The following is a 16,658-nucleotide window of genomic DNA, read 5'->3' on the forward strand; positions in this document are numbered from 1 at the left end:
GCCCTCTGCCACACCCCCCATGCTGGGTTCACTGTAGGAACCCTCCCTCACCTACCCCAGGAGAGCGGGATCAGAACGACGGCAGAGAGAGGGCTGCAACAAGAACAGGGTTTATTTTTAGATTTTAAACCAAGAACAACTCCCGGGGTTTGTGGGCACATTCCGGGGAATCAGGAATGGAGCGAGGAGACTGGATGGAGGAGAGGGGCTGCTGCTCTCCCTCCCTCCCACCACCAGCCAGTAACACCAGCTCCTCCTTTGGCTGCACACAGAGGTTTGGGCAGGGCTAAAACTAAGCACACCTCCACCTTCCTCCCTCTCCAAGAGATAAAGTGGGACTGCCAACATGTCCATGCCACCCTGACCTGCAGGCTCAGCACCACCTGAGCACAGCAGTGCCCTGGCACGGCTCCCCATCCCTCCCAGCCCGGCTGGAGGAGGGGGTGTCTCCTCAGGGGCTGGGGGTGGCTGAGTCGTAGCTGTCGATGAAATTCTCCAGCTCCTGTAGGTGGTGGATCCAGCCCTGGCGCAGGTTGGCCCTGAGTGCCAGCCCCAGGGGTGCCTCCATGGAGGGCTCCTTCTGCAGCAGCATCGTGGCCACCACCGCAATGTTGAGGCTGAACTGCTGGTACGACTGCAGGGCCGCGGGGTCAGCACCCCAAACCAGCAGCACACAGCTCCCCTGAGGGGTATTCCTTCCCCCCATGCCCGTTTTTTGGTCCACAACCCTCCTGGCAGCACCTGAGCCCCTGCAAACCCCTTCCGAGCAGCTTCCCCTGCAATCACCATCACCAGGAGGGGATTCCCACTGCCCCCCAAAATGCTGAGTGCACATCCTGTCACCCAGCATCGCTCCAGAAGGTCCTGGGCTGAGTCCCCCCCACCCTGCAGCAGGTCCCAGAGCCCCTCACCCCTCAGCCCCCAGGACTCACCAGCTCGATGGCCTCCTTCCTGGCGAGGACGGCGGCGGAGCGGAGATCCAGGTGGGATGGGGAGGGTGTCGGGAGCCTGAAGCAGAGCTGCTGCTGTCCATCCCCTGCCTGGGGGTGGGAAAGGCAAGGAAAGATCAGACACTTTGGTAAGGGAGAGGGACTGGGCCAAACTGGGGCTGCCAGTACTGACTAGCCAGAGACTGGTCACCCTCTGAGGGACCTGCTGGGACCTTGGCTCCCCAGGGTTTCCCCCCTTCCATTGGGTGCCAGAGCTGTCCCTGCTCCCCCTCTGCCCCAGCCCCAGCAGGGAGAGCTTCCAGTAGATTTCTGTCCCCCATTAGGCAGAAATTAAGCTGCTCTGGAGTGCTCTCCTTGGCTTTGTTAAAGCTCCAGTCCTGGGGTTGTTCACGCTCCACACACTCCCACACACAAAATAACTCCAGTTATTTTGTTGGCCTTTCTCCAGCCCTCTCCCATTTATTGGCATCAGGGGCCGATACGGGCTCTGCCTCCAGACAAAGCAGCTCTTTAACCCCAGCCCAGAATCCTGCTGGGGTTCCAGAGGGATCCCACTCCACTGCTCCTGCTGTGGCAGTGCCCCCAGGCCCAGGGGACCAGCCCCATGTGGGGACCCAGGGGGGCACCCAGACCCCGTACCAGGTTTGTCTCACTGGAGCCAGGAGAGTGCTGGGGCTCCGGTGAGGTCCTTGGTGAGGTGCAGGGATCAGGACAAGCCTGGCTGGGCTCTGCATCAGCTTCTGCTGCAGGTCCTGGCGGGACCTGAGAGTTTTCAGGTGGCTGAAGGCTCTCGAGAAGCTGTGGGAGAGAGAGGGGCTGGGGGACGAAGGCAGAGGCTGTGCAGGAGGGGGCAGCCAGTGCTGCCAGCACAGCCCCACCTGCAGCAGAGGCCTCGAGGGGCTCTCACCTGGGGAGGGGGACACACCACAGAGCTGCCCCATGCGCTGAGACCCACCCCATCATGGGCAGCTTCTGCCTTGGCTTCTCCAGCTCCACTTGGCAAATGCTGCTCTCCCCAGGAACGTGGGCTCAGCTCAGCACCCACCTCTGCAGAGCAGCTGGATGCCAGCTGTTCCCTCTCAGTGGGATCCAGAGGGGCTGTTGGGCTGTGGGGATGTGACCCATCACCTGTGCCAGCCTCGGGGACAGCTGGACTGCACGGCTCTACCTGTGCAAGGAGTTACAGGTGTGCTGCAGAGCCCACGGCGAGGGCCAAAAAGGGTCTGGAAAGGGGAATGTGCCTCCTCCCAGGCACTGCTTTTGGGTGGGAATAAAAACTATCCATAGGGGAAGCAGCGTGCTGCTGGTGGGGAGGATCTGGGGAGCCCTGTGCTGCTCCCTGGGAATCCCATACCTCGAGGTGCTCCCCTGCCCCGGCAGAGTTCTCCTCCAGTGGGATTGGCTCCGCTCCCAAAGCACAGGGATCCTGGTCCTGGCTGCCCAGAGATGTCTGCTCAGCTCCTGGCTCAACCTGGGGACAGGCAGTGGCATGAGGCTGGGACACATCTGTCCGAGAGGAGCTGTGGGACAGGACCCACGGGGTGCTGAACCACAAAGGAAACCACGGAGCTTTGCAGCCCCAGAGAAGAGTTCGGAAAAACTCCCATGCCTGGCAAGGAGACAGCGAGGTGGAGAGTGAAAGGGCTGGATGAGAGAGAGGAGGGAGACGTTACAGTGGCCCAAGAGCCCTGGGGGTGCCCCCCTGCCTGCCCCGGGAGCAGGGGAATCTCCTACCGATGTCCCTGGAGCCTCCTGCTCCAGCCCCACAGCGCAGGGATCGGTGGCCGGGCTCCTCGGAGGGGTCCTGGCCGGCTCAGGGGTCTTGGGGACCTCCCCACTCCCCTCTGGCAGGTCCTGGGGGAAACCACGACACCACACAGGGCTCAGACCGAGCCCCCTCGGGTCACTGTTGGGAGCTGGGATGGGGGGGGCAGGTAAAACCCCACAACCTGGCTCTGTTCCGGCCTCTCCACAGGACCCTGGGGGGACACGGGTGGCTGGGGAGGATCAGGGGGCTGCAGCTCTTTCCTGGCTGCTGGCTGGCTCGTCTTGGGGCGGGGAGGAGAGGCCCTGGAGGGTGGTTTGTGCCCTGCAGAGCGGGAAACAATGGCAGCGGCTCCTGGCTCTGCCCGGGGAGATGCTGGAGAGCACCAAGGAAGCAGGAATGGGGGCAGCACAAACCTCTGGGGGGTCTGGGACCCCACGAACACTGGACCAGGGTCAGCTCCCGGTGGCTCCTGCGAAGGCGTCGGCCTCGTCTCCCCCTGGGGGGGTCACAGTCCCAGGGGGGGCCCCCACCATGGAACCCCCCTCGTCTCCTGCAGCAGCAAAGGCAGCCCCGGGGCCGGGGGGCACTTTAGGAAGGGGTCTCCAGTGCAAACCCCCTCTATGCTGAGCAGGGCCAGGAGTGTCACCCCGTGGCTGTGCCCCCACGCAGTGCCCACCCCCTGTGCCCCTTCGTGCCACCCCACAGCCACACGGACCCCCCTGGGCAAGGCACCCACCCTGAGCATGGAACCCACCCTGGTGGGCCAGCAGGGTGCCAGGGTGGGGGCTGCTCCTCCTCCAAGGGGGGTTCAGGACAGGGGCCAGGCTGCCACTCCTGTAGGAAAGGGGGTGGGTTTAGACAGGGAATGGGACAGGGAATCCTGCGACAGCAGAGCGGAGGCTGAGCTGGGAAACCCGTCCCCACACCCTGTCCTTGTCACCAGGGCAGTGAGTGGCCCCTGCCCCATTTTACCCACTCCCCAGCCTCGGTCCTGCAGCTGCTACCACCCCCCAACCCACAAGCTCACTGGGAACCAGTCCTGTGTGAAGTCCTCCTCAGGTCCTCTGCTATCCCAGGGGGGCGGGGGGTAGTCGTGGGGTGCCCATATCCTGTACTCCTCCTCCTCGTTCCAAGGGATGCCATCAGGGCCAGGGAAGGGTCTGGGACCCCTGGGATGATGCTGCAACAAGGAATGGTTGCCCATGAGGATGATGGCACACTGGGGACACTCACAAAGCTGCCACCCCCTCAGCCCATCTGCCCCTCACCGGGTCCCAGCCCTCTCCAAAGTCATCCACAGGTCCTCGGATTTCTTCTCTGTCATCCCAGGGGGGTGCTGGGGGATAGTCATGGGGTGCCCATATCCTGTCCTCCTCCTCGTTCCAAGGGATGCCATCAGGGCCAGGGAAGGGTCTGGGGTCCCTGGGGCTGGGCTGCAATGGGGAATTGTAGGTGAGGACAGCAGCTCACCGAGATGTTCTGGTTTTCCTGCTGTTCCCCCTCCCCACTGAGACCCTCAGCTCTTTCTGCCCCTCCTGCTCCCAGGGGAGCCCCTGATTTTGGCTACCCTGGATTTGTAGGGGAACCTCGACAACACCTTCTTGTAGCAGGACACAATTAGGGTGAAACAGGTCAAATTTCACCTAATTGCAGAGTTACCAGCGGAGGAGGGGGGGTCACGCTGCTGGTGGTGTCCAGGAAAGCTCAGAGCAGCCTGGCTCAAATATCCCAAAATTAAACACCACGAGGATGTGAAACCCAGCGTGTCCTGAGAGCAGCTGGCACTGGAGGGGATGTGGGGGACAGATGTTTCCTGAGAGGAACCAGAGAGCAGCAATAACTTACTTAAGGATAAATGGAGTTGTGCTGAGCTGGCAGAGCTCCCCCAGCAACGCCTCACTGACACTCCGTGGTTTCATCCTATAAAAGCTCGACCCCACCTTCTAACAGTGGGATTTCCAGCACAGTCCTCCTAGGAGTGCGTGTGGATTCCTCCCTGGAGCAGGGACACCCCTCAAGGTCCCTCCCCAAGGCTGAGCCAAAGAGATTTGTGTTGGTCTGGGTGAGTAACATCAATCTCTACTTAATAATTATTAATTTAACTTTGAAACCATTGATTGAATAAACAGTGCACTACAGCAATGGTTACAACCATCTATAACATGATTAAGGCCCTTCAGTCTAATCATTACCACCAATGGAAATAAATAATTTATTTTACCTATGTAAATGTATTTGTTTTGCCATTCTTAACCCTGCAGGAGGGAAGTCGTGTGAAGCCTCCATTACACCCGTATAATCCTTCAGGCACAAACTTCTGACCAAGTCCGGGGCTGGATCCACATGTGTCCAGACTCCTCTGTGCCTGGGGGCTCCAGGGGAGGGTGTCCCCGAGGAACTCTGGCTGAGGGTCCCACTCTGCCCACGGCACATCCCCCAGCCCCTTACCCGGAACCATCCTCCCCGGCCCCTCCTGCGCCGGTGCTTCCAGGGCGGCTCATCCCAGGCGTCCTCGGGGCCGTGAGGGGGGCACGGCCCTGCTCCTGCTCCGTCCCCCCACGGGTGGGGCTGTGGAGAGAAGAGAGTGGTGAGACCCCCCCTGCACCCCTGCCCCGGCCGGCTGCTGAGCAGGGGTGGGGAGGCAGGAGCCCACCCGCCTCCTCTGCTGGCCGAGGGCCCAGATTATTCCCAGTTTTTCCCCAAACCGCAGCGATGTTCCCCAGGCTCCCCGAGGGATGGAGCAGCAGGTGCCCACCCTCGCCCCCCAAAGCTCCTCCGCTCCCACCCGCCCTGGCAGCTCCCGGAGCGCCCAGACCCACCTACCTCCCTGGGGAAGCCCCTCCTGCAGCCCGGCGGGGGGAACATCCTGCCCGAAGGACGTCCTGGCCCCTGTCCCAGGAGAGGGAGAGGGGTGGAGAGGGGCCCTCGGGGGTGTGGGATCCGCTGGAAGGGAGAGGCGAGGGTGAGCACAGGGTGAGCACGTCCCACAGGACGTCACTGCCGGCTCGGGGACACTGCCACCCGGGTGCCACCCTGTACGGGGGGTACTTTCGATTTCGATGATCAATGGAGCACAGAGGGGGAGAAAGTAATTCCATCAGGATGTGAAACCAGCCGGAGTATCGTACAATGTTACTTTATTGCACGGGTTAGCTGTGAGGTCCATTTTGTCTTTAGCAAGTTAACTGGATGTCCCCCATTATCAGAGCTGAGTTCCTCCTTGGCTTGGCTCCTTACTGCAAGATGGACACAAACACTCTTGAAACAGAGTGGTAGAGGTCGTACACAGGGGTGAGAAAGATGATGGTGAGAGGAAGATTCTGTGGGCAGGGGTCGCTGGCCCCTTGCCCTACAGCAGGGTATGCACAGACTGTTGCTATCAGGTGATAAACAGGCGGGGTTTGGCTGCCACCTGACACTACGTACTGGCCCTACGTGGTGTAATGCAGAGCTGATAAAATGGGGTGTCAGGACCGCTGGGGTGTGAGTGATCCTCATCCTGCCATGGAGACTGTGCTGCTCCACGGGGACGCCCGCTAAGCACGGGCACCAACCAGCTGCTGCAGATCCTGGCAGCCCTGGCCTGTCTGTGTGGGTAAGCACAGTTTATTGAGAGAAACCAAAAGTTTTATATCCTCTTTTGTATCCCTTTAATTCCCTTTTTACTAGTCAATACTGTAATAAAAGCTGTTTGTAGTATTGTATGAATGCCAACCGATAAAGCAGTTTTTTTGTATTCTTTTTCAGCTTTTGATTCTCTTTGCTAGTAGTTGTTTTTTTTTTCTCACTGCAATAAAAGATTTTTTTTTTTTGGTAGTGTTTGAATGTCTGTTGTACTTGCCTTTATTCCGGGCATGCATTCAAAGGGATTAACAGGCACCCGCGGTGCTCCCGGAGCGCTGGGACACCTCCAGAGCCACCCTCACCACAGCGAGGACCAGGGGCACCCAGAGCCACCCGGACAGCTCCCTGTGCCAGCAGGGACACGGACCTGCAGTGCCTTGGCACCCCTCTGCCTGCCCGAGGCTCTGCTCGCTCCCAGCCACCTTTCATCGCCCTGTGCCAACCCCACGGGTCACAGCACCCGCGGCACCACCCCGTGTTGTCCCACGGGATCCCAGCCCAGTGTCGGGGCACGGGACTTGGACGAGCCCCCCCCCCGCCAGCCTGGCATCGCAGTGGGGTGCCAGCCCCGCTCCAGGTTCCATCCCTGCTCCCACGGGGCAATCTGGGCTCTCCACAGGGACGAGGGAGGCTCCCCAGGGCAGCCTTTGTGGCTCCCTCCCCGCCAGGCTGGGGGGGTCAGAGATCGAGGGATGCTCCAACCCCAAACCGCCCAAACCCCGGTGGGCATTGAGCTGCAGAGCCACCCTCGCCCCGGGCACCGTCGGCAGGGACCACCCCGGGGCAGGGCCGGAGGGAAACACAAAAAACACGCTTTTGTCCCTAAATTTTGTCCCTACCTGGCACAGCAGTCTCGGGTCCTGCAAAGCAACACTGAAGTACGGAGGAGGGTGGGTTGGAGCGCCCTGTATCCCTGAATCCCAATCCTGCACCCCAGCCCTGCACCTATGCACTCCCGACCTGCAGCTCTGCACCCCAGTCCTGCACCCCTACGCCCCAGTCCTGCACCCCTACGCCCCAGTCCTGCACCTCTACGCCCCAGTCCTGCACCTCTACGCCCCAGTCCTGCACCCCTACGCCCCAGTCCTGCACCCCTACGCCCCGGTCCTGCACCCCTACGCCCCAATCCTGCACCCCTACTCCCCGGTCCTGCACCCCTACGCCCCGATCCTGCACCCCTACGCCCCGGTCCTGCAGTCCCACACCCCGCTCCTCTCCCTGGGGACGCCGGCTCTCCTCCAGCCTCTGGTTCCACTCCAATATCCGGCGGAACCGATCCCACTCCCTGAGGAGCTCTCCCGGAGCGCTCCTGTCCCTCCCCCTGCGAGTTTTCCCTCCTCTTCCCATCCCGCTCCCGGCACTGATTCTGCCTCCGAGAGCAAACACTCCTTTACCGAGGGTGCACAGACCCCGGGCAGCGCCGCTTCCCTGATCCCCAGGGACAGCCAAAATCCTCCGGGAATCTCTGGTCCATCAGCAAACCGGCCTCAAAGCGGAGTGGGACGAAAGACCCTCGACCGGCACCCCATCAGCCCCTGGGTCTGCCCCGACCCCACCTCTGCAGAGCAACCCTGAAACGCGGGTCCTGCACCCCCAGGGTACACAAAGGGCGTCCCTGCACCCCCAGGGCATGGAGCATCCATGCAGGAGCGGATCCTGTACCTCCAGGGCATGGAACATCTGTGCAAGGAGGTTCCCTGCACACCCTGCAACCCCCCACACCCAAATCCCAAATCCCAGCGAGTAGTGTTCCCTGCACACCCTGTAACCCCCCCACACCCCCCCTTCCTCCAGCGCCTGCCACCGTCCAGCATCACCTGGATCAACCACACACCCCCCGGGATGCTCCAAGCCTTGTGCCGGGATATTTGGGGGAGCAGGGTTGCAGCAGAGCCTGCAGGGTCGAGGAGGGGAAGGGAGAAGGCTGAGAGGGTCCAGAGAGCCCCGGCAGGACGGGACCCTCCCATCGCACCCACCTTTGCTGCCATGCGGGCGGAGCGGCCCCGGCACGCGGACGGGCCGGGGGCTGCTGGAACTGCCCGTATGCGTCACTTCCCAGCGTGTCCCGATCACCTTCCAACGTGTCCGTCACTTCCCAGCGTGTCCCGATCACCTTCCAACGTGTCCGTCACTTCCCAACGCGTCCCGATCACCTCCTGCCGCTGCAGCCGGGTTTGGGCCCCACTTGCAGCATTACCGCTCCTCAGCAGCCCTGGGGACGAGGCTCAGAGGGTCTCCCAAACTCTCTGCCCATCCAGCTCACCACCTCCTGCGCCAGCCGGGCACTGGACGCCTCTGCCGGGCGCCTCCAGCCTCCCCTCCCCCTTATCTCCCTGCATTCCTGGCTGGCAGTGACGCCCCCGGACCTCGTTAGCAGCGGGCAGATGTGTTGGTACCAGGTACAGACATCCCGCCCAGCCCCCGGTCATTTATCACCTTCCCCTGCCCCGAGAACACCCGCGGCAGAAGCGGGAGGTCTGGCTGGGGAGGTCTGGGGACGCTCTGATAACAAACTGGTCTGAACTGGTCCGCCCAGCAATGCAAACTCCTGCATCCGCACGGAGGTGAAGACGGTGCCTTGACCTTGCAGGCAGGAACAGGGGAGGAGATAAGGGCGGGGAAGGGAGGCTCCGGCTGAGCTCGCTGATCCCAAATGTCAGCGAAGGAGGGGATGAAAGGGAAAACCCGAAGTGTGAGGGGGAGTAAAACCCTTCCAAGAATCCAGACGAGCCGCGCCGGCTGTGGGGCCGGGGCAGCCCTTGGCCCATCGGAGCTGGCTGCTTCCCAAGGCTGCTCCCACCGGGCAGATAACACACAGCTCTCCAGCTGGCCCCTTAATGAGAGCCCCTAATAGCCCTAAATCAATTAACTAGCTGGGTGGATCAATTAGCTCGCTGGGATTTGGGAAGGGGATGCGGCAGCAGGGACAAATGTGGACGGACAGTGTGGCAGGACTGTTGCAAACAGTCTGATAAAATAACTGAGGTTTGATCATATGGAAGAAGTAGCTGCGATTAAAAGGTGGAAGATGGCAAAGCACCACGTGTAGGGTTGTTAGGAGTGTTGTGTTGGAACTGTGCAACCACAGAAACCCCACCAAGAAGTTACTGGACCACTTATGCTGCTTGGAAACCCCCTTACCCTTCCCTTCCTGATTTGAGTGTCACGGATTCCAACCAAGAGAGCTCAGTGGAACTGACCAGGGATTGTTTCGGAATAAAGATCCATAACCTATGGACCAGTCACTGTAAAGGTTACATTTAAGAATGGGCTTAAGTAACAGAAAAGAAGTATAAAAATGACACACAGAACACCCCAGAAATGTGCAGCTACTGGGTTTGGGGCTCAGCCCTGACCCTCTGCCTGGGCCAGGCTCTCTCGGCAGGTCTGTCCCCCACTTCCCAGGCACAGGAGCTTGGGAGCAGAACACAGGGGACAGTGGAAGTCAAGGCTCCATCTCAGTGTGTTCATCTGCTCCTAGTTTGCCCAGCAAACGCCCTGGCTCTGCTCCCAGTTCTCCCAGTTCTCCTGGCCTGTCCTGCTGTAACCAGCCGTCACGGTGACCCCGGCTCCATCCGGGATTGTCTGTGGAACCACGTAATCCAAGAGTATGGAAATGGAGGTGGGGGGCCCACAATTATGACCTGAGCAGCTGGAGAGGTGATGAGTGCCCAGGTCAGCAGCGGTGCAGGGTGTTCCTAAGAAACCCCGACTGCTCCAGGGATCCTGATTGTTCCTGGGAACCTTGACTGCTCCCAGGACCCCCACCTGCTCCTGGTGGGGACCCTGAATGTTCCTAGGAAACCCCGACTGCTCCAGGGAACCCTCTCTGCTCCCAGGGGCTCCCAAGTGCTCCCAGAAGAGCCCCAGCTCTTCCCGGGGACCCCGACTGCTCCCGGGGGGAACCCTGAACGTTCCTAGGAACCCCCGACTGCTCCCGGGGGGAACCCTGAACGTTCCCAGGAAACCCCGACTGCTGCCGGGAATCCCACTCGCTCCCTGTGCGGCTCAGCTCGGGGGCTGCCCGGCTGCGCAGCGGGGGTTGCCGAGCCCCACCCGGACCCGAGGGGTGCCGGGAAGCCCCACGTTGATCCCGATCCCGATCCCGATCCCGATCCCGATCCCGATCCCGATCCCGATCCCGGTCCCGCTCCACGTGGCGCCGAGCGCCGGCAGTGACGTAACGGGGCGGCCGTGACGTCACGCGGCGCCGGTGACGCCGTCGCCCGGCGCGCGCAGGGGCAGCAATGGCGGCGGCGGCGGGACCGGGCTCGGGACCGGGAACGCCGGGCTCGGGGCCGGCGGCCGTGGCGGCCCCGCCGAGGGGGCTCCGCGCGTGGCTCCGCAGCGCGTTCCGCTTCGCCACCGACCGGAACGACTTCCGCAGGTGCGGGGGCACCGGGAGCGGGGATGGGGTGGGATCAAGTCCGGGAGCGGGACCGGAACATAGATCGCGTCCGGGACTGACACCGGGATCGGGATCAGGATCGGGACTGGGATCGGGAGCCCGCGGTTCTGTGCCGTGTCCAGCAGGGGCAGGGCAGGGATTGTCCCCCTGTGCTGGCGCTGCTGGAACCTCAAATCCTGTGTCCAGTGCTGGTCACTCAGTTCAGGAGGGACATGGAGGGGCTGGAGCGTGTCCAGGGAAGGGAAGGGAGCTGGGAAGGGGCTGGAGCAGCAGGAGAACTGAGGGAGCTGGGGGGGCTCAGCCTGGAGAAAAGGAGGCTCAGGGGGGACCTTCTGGCTCTGCAACCCCCTGACAGGAGGGGGGAGCCGGGGGGGGTCGGGCTCTGCTCCCGGGGAACAAGGGACAGGAGGAGAGGGAACGGCCTCCAGCTGTGCCAGGGGAGGGTCAGGTTGGACATCAGGAGGAATTTCTCCATGGAAAGAGTGAAGTTCTGAGGCCTGAACAACAGGCCCTGAGCCAAAGCTGACCTCTTGATGAACCTTCCAACAAACGTTAGTTTTATCTGTATCTGCTCGTTAACGAACTGATCATTAGTGAAAGAATTTATTTATCTTTCCATATTTAGAGGCCGGTCAAGGCCATGGAATCAGATGCCTGGCCTTGTTTGGCAGGAGATGAATGGCCAAGGTTGACTCCCTTGGTTTTCCCCCTTGAGCCCTGGCTAGGCTTTGGGTGGAACCCAAGGGGAGAAGGAAACCAGATGTTTCTGCACTAGAAGTTATGTAAACTTGCTTTTTCAGTAACATAAACCAATATAAAAGCTGGAGTGCAGGGGAGGACTGGACGTGGCACTCAGTGCTCTGGGCTGGGGGACAAGGTGGGCATCGGGCACAGGCTGGACTCGATGGTCCTGGAGGGATTTTCCAACTGAAATGACTCTGGGATTGCAGGAACCTGCTGGTGAACCTGGGGCTGTTTGCTGCCGGGGTCTGGGTCGCCCGGAACCTGACGGACATCGACCTGATGGCCCCGCAGCCCGTCCCGTAGAGCCGGTGAGTGCAGGGGCTGAGGGGGACTGGGCGGGATCTGGGAAGGTGGGAACAGCTGTGCTTGGAATCATGGAATGCCCCGAGTTGGAAGGAACTGCAGGGATCATCCAGTCCAACTCCTGGCCCTCACAGGACACCCCAGCAATCCCACCTTATCCCTCAGAGCGTTGTCCAAACCCTCCTGGAGCTCTGGCAGCCTTGGGGCTGTGCCCACTGCCCTGGGGAGCCTGGGCAGTGCCCAACCAGCCTCTGGGGGAAGAACCTTTGCCTGAGATCCAACCTGACCCTGCCCTGACACAGCTCCAGCCATTCCCTGGGTCCTGTCACTGCTCACAGGGAGCAGAGATCAGAGCTGCCACTCAGGAGGAACCTGCAGCCCCCTGAGGTCTCCCCTCAATCTCGAGGCTGAACAAACCCCCCAGATGTGTCCTGACACCCCCCAGGACGGGGCTGTCCCCGTGTGAGGTGACACAGATCAGGAGTGACCAGCGGGACCAACCCCTGAGCCCACCCCAGGCCCCAGGAGCACCAAAGCCCACACGACCCAGCCTTCACACAGGGTTGTAAAGCTGTTACTAAGCTGCCACATGCCAGAACCCACCTCCACTAATGCTGCTGAATCCCTGTCCCAGGAATTCCTGGAGCTGCAGGGAGCAGAGCTCGCCCTCCCAGCAGGACCGGAGCCGTGTTGGGCCGCGACGGGTTCGCTGCAATCCTGGAAGGACGTCGTTGTTCTCCTCCCCTGCAGAGCTGCTGCTCCCAGTCCCTCCTGTCCTGCTCCAGGCAGTGACAAGGGGGAAAGATTTAAGGCTGAGAGGAAGAATTTATTTCCAGTTCATTCCTCAAGGCACAACAAGAATGGTTTTCTCAAGGATGGTTGTGGAATTTCCTTCTGTACCCCCCCCCAGATGTTTATTAAAGTCTATGGAATAACGACATGGCCCACTGGAATTTCTTCTTCTTTTTTTTTCTTTTAATAAGAAACTTCAGCTTACAAAAAACAAGGTGTAAAAAGAGTAAAGATTTACAAAAAAATCATAAAAACATGATTTATATTTCACACCCGAGAGACAAAAGGGCCGAGCCCAGCCCGGGGCTGCAGCCGGGACCCATCCACTGATCCTGCAAAGGAAAATCCAAACTGGGACGAGCCCGAGGGGAACTCCAACCACCAGGGCTCCTGGGAAATGTCCCTGTGGGATAAAGCTGGGGTATGGAGAGGAATGATGGCTGTGTGTGGGAGGAGAAGCCATTTGGTGTTGCATAGCATGGGGTGCCCTGGGCTGAGGCTGGAACAGTCCAGCGGCCGGGGGACGAGGGAAGCACCACTGGGAGCTGGGATTTACTCACAGGGGACACACCAGCTCCTGGGATTTACTCACAGGGGACCCACCAGCTCCTGGAAGGTGCTGTGGAGGAGCAGGAGGAGCTCCCAGCCCTGAGAGCCGTGGCAGTGGTTGCAGCATGGCTTCACATTCTTTGGACAGTTTCACAGGGTTTTAGTTCAGGACATTCTCCTGGAGCAGCTGTTCCCACGTCTGGAGGACAGAACTGCCCCTCACCTGCTTCCCCCCCCCCCAGAAAAACCCCTCTCACTCCACTCCCCATAAAAATCCTTAAAAATGCTGTTTTCAAAGCTGGTGTTTGGACATCCTGTAAAGAAACTAAATTCTTTTGAAGTCGGGATAATCCAAGTTATGCAGAAACAGTTTCTGCAGGAAAAGGGGATTAATTAGAACATTTCAGTCCCTTTATAGTTAATCTCAGTTTTGATTTACTCACACTAATCCCCCCCAGCCTGGGGTCAGGCAGGGGCCAGGCCGTGCCCATGGAGGCTGCCAGGGGTGACTTGGGGATGTTGGGAACAAACCTGACTGGAAGAAAAGCTGATGGGGATCAGGAGGCAGCTGGACAGACTGCCAGGAACAGTCAGGAACCATGGAATATCCTGAGCTGGAAGGGACTCACAAGGACCATCCAGTCCAACCCCTGACCCTGCACAGACACCCCAACAATCCCACCCTGTCTCCCAGGGCATTGCCCAAACCCTCCTGGAGCTCTGGCAGCCTTGGGGCTGTGCCCACTGCCCTGGGGAGCCTGGTCAGTGCCCAATCACCCTCTGGGGGAAGAACCTTTTCCTGAGATCCAACCTGACCCTCCCTGGCACAGCTCCAGCCGCTCCCTGGGTCCTGTCACTGCTCCCCCAGAGCAGAGATCAGAGCTGGACTCGTGAGGAACCTGCAGCCCCCTGAAGTCTCCCCTCAGTCTCGTGGCTGAACAAGCCCAGTCAGTGCCCTCAGCCACCCCTCCCATGGCTTCCTCTCTAGAGCCTTCACCATCCTTTTAGCCCTTAATTAATTGATTAACTGGATTCTCTCTCACTTGCTGCTGCCTGGCAGTGTCCTTGAGGAGGACACTCCCAGCCTGGCACAAGTCAGCTCAACTCATTAGTGATGTCAGGAATGGAGCTGGAGCAGAAACATGAGGCTGTTCTGACTTAAATCCACTGAAAAATCCAGGGAATCCACCCAAGCTCCAGTTTGGCTCATCACCCAAACAAGCACTTCCCTCCTGTTTTCACAAGGGCTGCCAGGGGATTCCATACAGAGGGAGAACTCCTGCCCAGCCTCTGCCAACAGCCCCCTGCCAGGAACCTGAACCAGAGACTTGTTTGGGGGTAAAAAATTAGAAGCTTTTTTCAGTGCTTTGCAGAGAAACTGTTTTTTTGTGGAATGCATAGTTTAACTTGGGAATACAGGCAGGAAAAGGGATAATAAAGGCAAATTTATGTAACCAACTTGCTAGTGGAAAAAAGTTACCTACAGTAAAGTGGCTTCCAACTGCTACAGCAGATGCTGGATGACACCTGGCCATGGATACATGAAGATTTTTCACTCTTAAAAACACAGAATTAAGGAAATCCCATTTAGTCACAGGTTGGATGGGATAAGGACATGCTGGAAACAGTTCCCTCCCAAAGGCTGCACCTCCCAAGCCTGACTTCCTGCTCCTCACACAACAACCTGGGAGGTGCCACAAACCTCCCACTTGCTCCGAGCATCTCCCAAGGCAAAGGGCTCCTGCTGCCAGAGTGGATCCCCAGGACAGGAATCCCAGCACGTGGAACAACAGATTTACTCCCAGTTGGACCAAAACAAAGGGGTCTGTGTTGCAGACTCTTGGTTTGCACTCCCAGCTGTGACTGCTGAACTCCTCACAGGAGCTGAGTCACCTCATCTACCTGTAAAACTGGTATTAATTCTAATAATTAATTCTAACAGAGCCTAAAACTGGAATTAATTCCAAATCTGCATCAGGGCAGGGGTAAAATTGGAAGCCACATGGTTAAGCAGGGACAGATCTGCTTTGGAGGCTGCCCCTTGTCAGACACACCTCAGTGGCTTCCCTGGAATTCCAAGCAGTATTTTCACCTTCCTGATGGAGGGAATGACTTCCATGAGACTTCCTGGCAAACAGGACACTCTAAAACAGTGCCCACATGGAGGGAGCCTTGGGCTCTGCCTGTCTCAAGCCTGCAGGAGCCAACTATAAACCAACCAGCATCAAAAGTGCCATACACTGTCGCTTCCAAAGAAAAGCTAAATATTCCAGAAACCTCACAGTGTTGGAAAAGGCAGGTTTATCTGAGTTTACTTCATTCCTTCCCTATCAGGGCAATCGTTTTCCTGGCTGCAGGATCTCCCCAGCTCAGCTGATGCCCCTTGGAGACTCATGACTAGAGATGTCACCTCGAGTCCTACAAACCCTGGCTGTGGGAACACTCCCAGCTCCCTGTGACCCCCCCCAACAGCTGCAATTCCACCTGAATTCCAAGATTAATGCCAAACACTCAGTCAAAAGATGAGCACTGATGGCACAGAGCCTGGGCTCGCTGCAGGAGCAACTCAAGCTGCAGTGGGTTTGCCTTTCTATGGGATTTTTATCCAAAAAAAGGGCCAGCATGGCTTTGGGATGCAGGGAGGGAACCCAAGGGCCAGTTGGGAGCAGAGCAAACCACATATAATCCCCTTAAAGGGCAGGGAGGCCTGGAAGGACACAAGGATGGGGAAAACACCTCAGATGAGGTGTTTCTAAGCACTATTTTGCCTTTAATTTGAATTTTCTCTGCCTCACAGAATATATTCTGCTCCAGAACGAATCCATCACGTGTCTGACAATCACAAGCACTTCTGATTCCTTCAGGAATGTCAACTTCTCCCTGGCTGAGCCCAACTCAGCTTCCCCTGCAGTCTCATTTGTTGCTATTGGATCTCAATTTGGCATATTTTACATTTTTTGCATCATTACTGATTTCATTTACTGGCAGCACCAAAAATCCCCCACCCAGTAAACACAAAGACATTCATAAATCCTTCCAGCCCTTGCTACATTTAGAGAACCAAAACTATACCTTTTCCATCAGGACTGTTGCAAACTGTCCCCAAAAAAATAAAGAGTATCTGATCTCAGAATGACACTGAATTGTCAAAAAGACATTCTTTTAGGCTCAAAAAGCAGCATGTTGGTCAGAGCAGAGGAAATGGGAAACTTGAAGGGCAGAGGAGCCCTCGTGTGATGCTGAGCTCTGGCACAACCCAAATTTCTTCTTGCTGTGCTCAACTTGCCCAAGGACAGGGGGGGTAAAAGTCCCAGGAGTGGCAGTGGGAAGAGCAGTGGGATTTGGGAGGGTTCCCTTTTCACCCCCTCCCACGACAACGTGTGTGTCTGAGGGGCAAACACTGCCAAGGATGAAAGGAGAGGAGGAGAAACACACTTTGAGAACTTCTCCACCTGAAAATGGAACCATTTTTCTGAAGAACCTCGTATTTTAGATTATTTCACCTTTTAACAATTAAAAA

At 58.5% G+C, this 16,658-nt stretch overlaps 2 protein-coding genes and 1 long non-coding RNA gene across 6 annotated transcripts; 2 read left to right on the top strand and 1 right to left on the bottom strand.

Moving 5' to 3' along the window:
- Positions 1 to 99: 99 nt before the first annotated feature.
- Positions 100 to 7,579, bottom strand: LOC116798214 (proline-rich protein 2-like). 4 transcript variants are annotated; one of them, XM_032710420.1, is made up of 15 exons: positions 7,548 to 7,579; positions 7,182 to 7,386; positions 5,542 to 5,661; positions 5,167 to 5,286; positions 3,987 to 4,151; positions 3,746 to 3,898; positions 3,473 to 3,552; positions 3,132 to 3,268; positions 2,900 to 3,039; positions 2,685 to 2,804; positions 2,305 to 2,421; positions 1,996 to 2,118; positions 1,590 to 1,748; positions 933 to 1,040; positions 100 to 634 (listed from the first exon to the last, which is right to left on the bottom strand). In XM_032710420.1, exons 3-15 carry the CDS (start codon positions 5,581 to 5,583, stop codon positions 452 to 454), a joined length of 1,647 nt encoding a protein of 548 aa, XP_032566311.1. In that variant the 5' UTR covers positions 5,584 to 5,661; positions 7,182 to 7,386; positions 7,548 to 7,579; the 3' UTR covers positions 100 to 451. The 4 variants fall into 4 exon arrangements, with proteins under 4 accessions (XP_032566311.1, XP_032566310.1, XP_032566308.1 ...); XM_032710419.1 differs by having other exon boundaries at positions 1,906 to 2,118; XM_032710417.1 differs by having other exon boundaries at positions 1,858 to 2,118.
- LOC116798219 lies at positions 5,996 to 16,472 on the top strand. The gene is made up of 3 exons (XR_004360846.1): positions 5,996 to 6,101; positions 9,401 to 9,402; positions 16,462 to 16,472. It is a non-coding gene; the product is annotated as an uncharacterized LOC116798219 (long non-coding RNA).
- TOMM6 (translocase of outer mitochondrial membrane 6) lies at positions 10,586 to 12,737 on the top strand. Its single transcript, XM_032710429.1, has 3 exons — positions 10,586 to 10,729; positions 11,701 to 11,802; positions 12,432 to 12,737. Exons 1-2 carry the CDS (start codon positions 10,590 to 10,592, stop codon positions 11,795 to 11,797), a joined length of 237 nt encoding a protein of 78 aa, XP_032566320.1. The 5' UTR covers positions 10,586 to 10,589; the 3' UTR covers positions 11,798 to 11,802; positions 12,432 to 12,737.
- Positions 16,473 to 16,658: the final 186 nt, after the last annotated feature.

The sequence above is a fragment of the Chiroxiphia lanceolata genome, chromosome 25, assembly GCF_009829145.1.
Source record: "Chiroxiphia lanceolata isolate bChiLan1 chromosome 25, bChiLan1.pri, whole genome shotgun sequence".
Lineage (NCBI taxonomy): Eukaryota > Metazoa > Chordata > Aves > Passeriformes > Pipridae > Chiroxiphia > Chiroxiphia lanceolata.